At 34.7% G+C, this 7,299-nt stretch overlaps 1 protein-coding gene across 1 annotated transcript; it reads left to right on the top strand.

Annotated features, from left to right (window-relative positions):
- Window positions 1-1,592: 1,592 nt before the first annotated feature.
- LOC134261166 (probable ATP-dependent DNA helicase RecS) lies at window positions 1,593-6,945 on the top strand (the record flags this gene model as incomplete). Its single annotated transcript, XM_062743618.1, has 5 exons — window positions 1,593-1,743; window positions 4,295-4,411; window positions 5,836-6,335; window positions 6,514-6,615; window positions 6,798-6,945. Coding segments are annotated over 5 exons (1,018 nt in total), but the record flags the coding sequence as incomplete, so codon positions are not given.
- Window positions 6,946-7,299: the final 354 nt, after the last annotated feature.

Here is a 7,299-nt window from a genome sequence, read left to right as displayed (position 1 = left end):
AATACTGGTTGCTAAAAAATCTTCTTCTCCATAACCACCAGGCAGATTTTCACCAAACGTACATACAAGGATCCGGATATGTCAAAGATTAAAATTTGCACGGGAGATTACCCCCGGGGCAAAGGGTGTGGTCTCAAGGTCACTTCAAAGTTGACCTAAATTTACAATTAATAAAAACGTGTATATTTTGCTTACTAGTGGACTTTTACGAGAAGCACTGACTTCTACAGTTGACGTTTACTTGGACATTTAAACTTGTATCATGTACAGAAATACAGAATTGATAATGCATAAAACCTTTCTTGTGGTCATAGGTATGGTATTAGGGGTACTAACATGTGGAGACCGGGAGCTGAGGGTAGGGTCGTTGTCGTTTTTCTTCAAGGACAACTTATATGTGCATTGAAATAACCCGTTATTTCCGTTTAATTAAATGTTGAGCTAAATATTTATATCGTGAAGGAGCTACCGTACATAGCCCTAGTGTAAAAGTAAGCGTCAACTGTAAAAGTCAGCGCTCCTCGTAAAAGTCCATTAGGACTAGGATCATCAAATCTTGTAAGTTGATGCATCTTACAACATCACATCATGTTAACTCAAAAGTAGGTCACGGTGACCTACTTTTTAAATTTTGCGGGGATTTGTTTTGAAATTGATTTGAAGGCATATTTTGCAAACTTTAAGGCCTATGATCATCAGACTTTGTCAGTTGATGCATCTTTGGTTCCTTGAACAATGTCAACTTAAAAGTAGGTCACCGTGACATACTTTTTGAACTTTATGAGTTATGACTTATCCTTTTAAAAACATTGAATCTCATTATTTCAGACACTGGGAGGTTTAGAATCATCAATTCTTGTACTTTGATGCATCTTGGGACCTTTAAACATATTTATGAATCAGAATCATCAAACTTTGTCAGTTGAGGCATCTTATGGTTTCATTGAATGTCCAACAAGAAATAGGTCACAGTGACCTACTTTTGAATATCTCAGATACTTACCGGCTTAGAAATATCAAATTTTGCCAGTTTAGGCATCTTGGGTTTTTGGATAACGTCGACCAAAAAGTAGGTCACAGTGACCTACTTTTGACATTTGATGGCTATATATAATTATCTCTGGTACTAATTGGCTTAGAACCATCAAACTTTGTCAGATGATGCATCTTGGGTTTATAGAGAATTTTGACCAAAAAGTAGGTCATGGTGACCTACTTTTTAATATCTCCGGTACTTATTGGCTTAGAATCATCAGTCTTTGTCAATTAATGTATCTTGTGTCCTCAGAAAATTTAAATCAAAAGGTAGGTCCCTGTGACCTACTTATGGTATTTTATAATTATTTAAGGAATCACTGTCTAGTTTTGAGAGTATGCCAGGACATCAACAATAATGGGAAAATGGGATAATTTACATAACGGGCTTCGTTGAATCTTAGCTTTATTTATTTACCATGTTTACACAGTGTATACATTATCCAAAAAAAGTAAAATGAGATGAAATGAAATTCACATTTACTCTAGCAAAATAGAGAGTATATTCAGACACAATAGTTGTGTAATAAATATGCATTTTCACCCTTTTTCAATAGGTCCTACAAAAGTACAATGTGATGTTTGACCAGAACATCTCGGCACTGAAGCCACTTCAACAGAAGTCTTTGGAAAATCTTTTGCATCATGGTGTTTTATCTATTTTGCCTACCGGATATGGAAAAAGTTTGTTATATGAACTTCTTCCTTTTTAGCTCACCTCAACGAAGTTGGGGGAGCTTATGTAATACCCTCGGCGTCGGCGTCCCAGGTTAAAGTTAAGTTTTTTGGAACAGTTTTCTTTTTAAGTACTTCTATGTCCTATATTGATTAGACATGCATGGAAGATGGTTCTAGTGTGTTTCATTGTACCAGTCAAAGTTTCAGATGCTGCAATTTCAGCAAAGGAATGACCAGGTTAATGTTTTTGGAGCAGGTTAACATTTTTGGTGTAGTTAGCTCTACTGGTCAGAGACCAGAAGAGCTTATGCGATAGTAATGCGTCCGTCGTCCGTCCGTCTGTCCGTCTGTCTGTCTGTCTGTAAACAATTTTTCAAAATGCTACTCCTCCTACAGTTTGGGTTTGATTTCATTTTAACTTGGCACACAAGTAGACTACACTAAGATACATAATTCTGTGCATCGGTTTTTGATTTCGATGAACGATGTTGCGGTGGTTACTAAAAATAGAAATTTCTTTGAAATTCTTTCAAAATGCTACTCCTCCTACAGTTTTGGTCCGATTTCAATATAACTTGGCACACAAGTAGACTTCTCTAACATACATAATTCTGTGCATCGGTTTTTGATTTCGATGAACGGTGTTGCGGTGGTTACTAAAAATAGAAATTTTTGTGAAAATCTTTCAAAATGCTACTCCTTCTACAGTTTTAGTCCGATTTCAATATAACTTGGCACACAAGTAGACTACAGTAAGATACATAATTCTGTGCATCAGTTTTTGATTTCAATGAACGGTGTTGCCGTGGTTACTAAAAATAGAAATTTCTTTTAAATTCTTTCAAAATGCTACTCCTCCTACAGTTTTGGTTCCGATTTCAATATAACTTGGCACACAAGTAGACTACTCTAACATACATAATTCTGTGCATCGGTTTTTGATTTCAATGAACGATGTTGCCGTGGTTACTAAAAATAGAAATTTCTTTTAAATTCTTTCAAAATGCTACTCCTCCTACAGTTTTGGTCCGATTTCAATATAACTTGGCACACAAGTAGACTACACTAAGATACATAATTCTGTGCATCAGTTTTTGATTTCAATGAACGGTGTTGCCGTGGTTACTAAAAATAGAAATTTCTTTTAAATTCTTTCAAAATGCTACTCCTCCTACAGTTTTGGTTCCGATTTCAATATAACTTGGCACACAAGTAGACTACACTAAGATATATAATTATTCTTTATATCGGTTTTTGATTTCGATGAACGGTGTTGCGGTGGTTACTAAAAATAGAAATTTTTGTGAAAATCTTTCAAAATGCTACTCCTTCTACAGTTTTAGTCCGATTTCAATATAATTTGGCACACAAGTAGACTACAGTAAGATACATAATTCTGTGCATCGGTTTTTATTTTGATGAGCGGCAAGGATCATTTTTCTATTTATTGCTGTTTTAAAGTTTCAAGTCCCAACTGCTACTTTTCTCTTCCTTTGTTTTATAAAGTATAAACCAGTAGAGCTACAGTCTCGACAGAGACTTCTGGTTTTTGGTGTAGGTTTCATTTCCAAGTAACTATAAGCCCTATGAAGACCAACCTTGCACAGATGATTTATCTAAGGATGCATACTACTGGGCTTCGGATGCTGAATCTGACCTACATTTTCCAGTTGAGTGAACAAGTTAAAGTTTTTGGTGCAGGTTTCATTTCCAAGTAACTATTAGCCCTATGTTGACCAAACTTGCATGGATGATACATCTAAGGATGCACACTACAGTGCTTGCTTCGGATGCTGAATCTGACCTACATTTTCTGGTTGAGTGAACAGGTTAAAGTTTTTGGTGCAGGTTTCATTTCCAAGTAACTATAAGCCCTATGTTGACCAAACTTGCATGCATTATACATATAAGGATGTATATTACCAGGCTTGCTTCAGATGCTGTGTCTGACCTACATTTTCCAGTTGAGTGAATAGGTTAAACTTTTTGTTGCATGATTCATTTCCAAGTATCTATGAGTTCTTTAATGACCAAACTTGCATGGATGATACATATAAGGATGCATACTACCGGGCTTGCTTCAGATGCTGAATCTGACCTACTTTTTGTTGATGAGTGAAAATGTTAGTTTTTGATGCATGTTTCATTACCAATTAACTATGAGCCCTATAATGAGCAAACTTGCATGGATGATACATCTTAGGATGTACACTAATGGACTTGCTTCGGATGCTGAATTCGACATTCATTTTCAGATAATAGACCAGGTAAAAGTTATGGGTGCAGGTCTATTACCAATAAACTATAAGGCTTATATAACATTGGATAAACCAAACTTGCACAAATGTTGCATCAAGAGATGAAAACTCTCAAATTTGCTTCAGATGCTGGATTTTAATTACATTTTCATGAAGAAGAACTAGTTTAAATTTTTTATATAGGTCTATTTCAAAATCAGATTAAAATTGCTTAAATATTTTCATTTTTGGAATGTACACTTCTTGTTGGTTAATTGTGTGACTTTGCATTACTTAAAGACAACATTCATTGAGGTGAGCTCTGTAATCTCTGATTACCTATGTTTATCATTTGGAAGTGACTGGGAAGCCTGCAGTTGTTCTTGTCTTAGAACCTTTAAATGTTATAATTGAAGGACAAATGCAAAAACTGAAAGGCTCTTCCTTCTTTCTAAGGAATAGTAGTAGTTCCTGTCATGATTTTATGATTAATTGATTGATTGTATGACCCTTACAGAAATTTCTGATAAAAGACTTATAAGTGATTTATTCTTTTACTTATAAGTTATTTATTCTGGACGTACACTTCACTGATACATTTAACTTATAAGTGACTAATATGTTACTCATTATGATTTTATATGCAAATGAGCTGCTTGACCTATAAGTGACTTATAAGCCAGTATTAGCCACTTATGCTTTATGCAAGTATAGTCACTTATAAGTGACTATAAGTGACTTATAAGTCAAGCATTAACCCTTCATACTTTATCAAGTATTAGTCACTTATAAGTGACTATAAGTGACTTATAAGTGAAGTACAACACTACCTGTAAGATCTTAATTCAGAACAGAACTTCCAACCATGCAGGGGTTGCATGATATGTTCAAAGCTATTTTTTTTTTTACATATACACATGTATCTGCACCTTAGATGAAATAATCAAGTGAAAATTTTATGGAAAAAAATCACTTTCATATGACATTTCTTTGATGATGCAAACTTAACATATTAATTCAGTTTACAAACAAAAATGTTGAACAAAAAGGCAACAAGATTTAATGACCTTAAGGCTTCTTCAAATTTATGAAATATGAAAGCAACTGAGTCAATTGATTCAAAATTTCAGGCAAAGGAAGTTAAAATAGAGAGATGATGTAAATAGAACCTACTTGTTGTACCTGATGTGAAGGCATACTCAGAATAAATCGAAAATCTCCAACATCCTTTCACAGACACAAACTTGGTTTCAAATTCTTGTTGCTGATCTCTGCAGAGACAAACTTTCTGATTGGCTACCTTGAATACCCATAATGCTCCTTGAGAGAAGTCTAGTATAGGGTAAAAATTTTAAGTCCACACTTATACTTCGCTCATACCATACTGATCTTCACTTATAAGTGAGGTATAAGTGAAATATTCACTGATATGTAGCTCATCTTTACTTATAAGTGAAGTATTAACGAAATCCGTTCCTCACTTATACTTACTTTGACTTATAGTACACTTATAAGTAAATTTCAAAATTTATAAGTGACTTATAAGTTGCTAATAAGTGGATTATAAAACACTTATAAGTTTCTATTAGTTTTTTCTGTAAGGGGATGTTTAACGGTCCTCTCGAGAATTTTTCACTCATATGGAGACGCCACCACTTGCTGCTGGAGGGCTACAAATTTTGTCCTATGCTAGGCACTCGGGGCCTTTGAGCAGTGAGGGATCTTTTTCGTGCCAGCACCTACTGCGACACGGGGCCTCAGTTTATACGGTCTCATGCGAAGGACCGGTCTCCACGTCCCGCAGTGGGATTCGAACCCGCCACGTAAGGATTGACTCCTTGCTTCACGACTCTAGAGCAGACGCTCTAACCACTGCGCCACGCAGGTGACCATGATTTTATGAAAGAGTTTGAGAAAGGAAGAACAAAGTACATTTTTGTGCACCCAGAGGCTGTTGTTGGAAAACTGGAGGTTTACAAATTTCTTCAGAGCATTTCTGACCCTATGTATATTGTGGTAGATGAGGCCCATTGCATTTTAGACTGGGGACATGACTTTCGCCCTATCTTTTGGGATATAAAGCAACTGCGTGCTGTCAGACCAGATGCTAAGTTTTTAGCTCTGTCCGCAACTGTTTCATTGAATGGTGTTGTTGATATTACTAAATTCCTTGGCATGGAAAACTCAAAATTAATTAAAACATCACCATTGCTTGACAATCTCTCTTTGATTGTTCTACGAAGACCCAGGAGAAAAGTGTCTACACATGCACCCTATGATTACATTTTTGAAAATATGGTTTGTGATCTGAAAAGAAAAAAAGAGGATTACCCTGTCACTCTCATATTCTGTGTTGGAATTAATTGGGTTGGATATGGCTATGGGGTATTATAAACAGTATATTATATGTATTGCAAATTACAGTACCAGTATAATCATATAATCTGAACAAAATACTTTCTGCTTGTCAACTTTTTGTACATTAAGTCAAATTCTTGTAAGCTCTCATATTCGCAAACTACTAAACAATTTTTCTAAAGAAAAGTTATTTAATATTACTCAGGTTGCACAGCGGATTCTGGGAGATGATATGTTTGAAGGAGCAAAAAATATTAAAAATGCCAGAGTAATGATGTTTCACTCATCAATTGGAAAATATGAAGAGGTATGTTCAAATTATTTGTTCTTCAAGTTATCCTCAGTGACACAAGAACTTTTTTTAAAACAAAAATTATCAAATTACATAAGCTTCAATTTCACTGATATAGTGTCATTTAAACTATATTTTGATAGTTGAAAATTGAATGTGATAAAAGTTATACATAATGAACAATTTTATAAATGTAGACAAAAGATATGATCTACAAAAACATTTCCAAACACCCAAATGAAACTCCATTACGAGTTGTGATCTCCACTATTGCACTAGGGATGGGGGCAGACTTGAGAAATGTCAGAACAGTCATCCATGCAGGACCACCACAAAACATTGAAGGTTATTTCTTTCACTTTAAAAAAAAAAACAAGAAAAAAAAAATAAAGACAATAAGTTAATAAACAACATATTGCATGATTCATTTGATTTGGTTATGTAACAATCACAATCTTTAGTTACAGATACACCAGTTTAACTGGTGTGAATAATTATAACTATCGGTAATATACAAATCAGGGGAGCTATTTTTAGCAGTCCTTTGAATAAAACATTCTCAAATTCATAATATAGTAAATTACATATATAATTGAATCATGATTTGTTGGAATACCTTTTCCCTTTTGAACAGCATACATACAGTAAATTGGAAGAGCTGGCAAAAGTGGTGTCCAGGCAGAAGGATTGATTGATTGT

Source organism: Saccostrea cucullata, unplaced genomic scaffold (assembly GCF_032062105.1).
Source record: "Saccostrea cucullata isolate Sc308-1 unplaced genomic scaffold, CSIRO_AGI_Scuc_v1 ctg12451, whole genome shotgun sequence".
NCBI classification, from domain to species: domain Eukaryota; kingdom Metazoa; phylum Mollusca; class Bivalvia; order Ostreida; family Ostreidae; genus Saccostrea; species Saccostrea cuccullata.
This window is presented reverse-complemented; position numbering and strand designations above follow the sequence as displayed.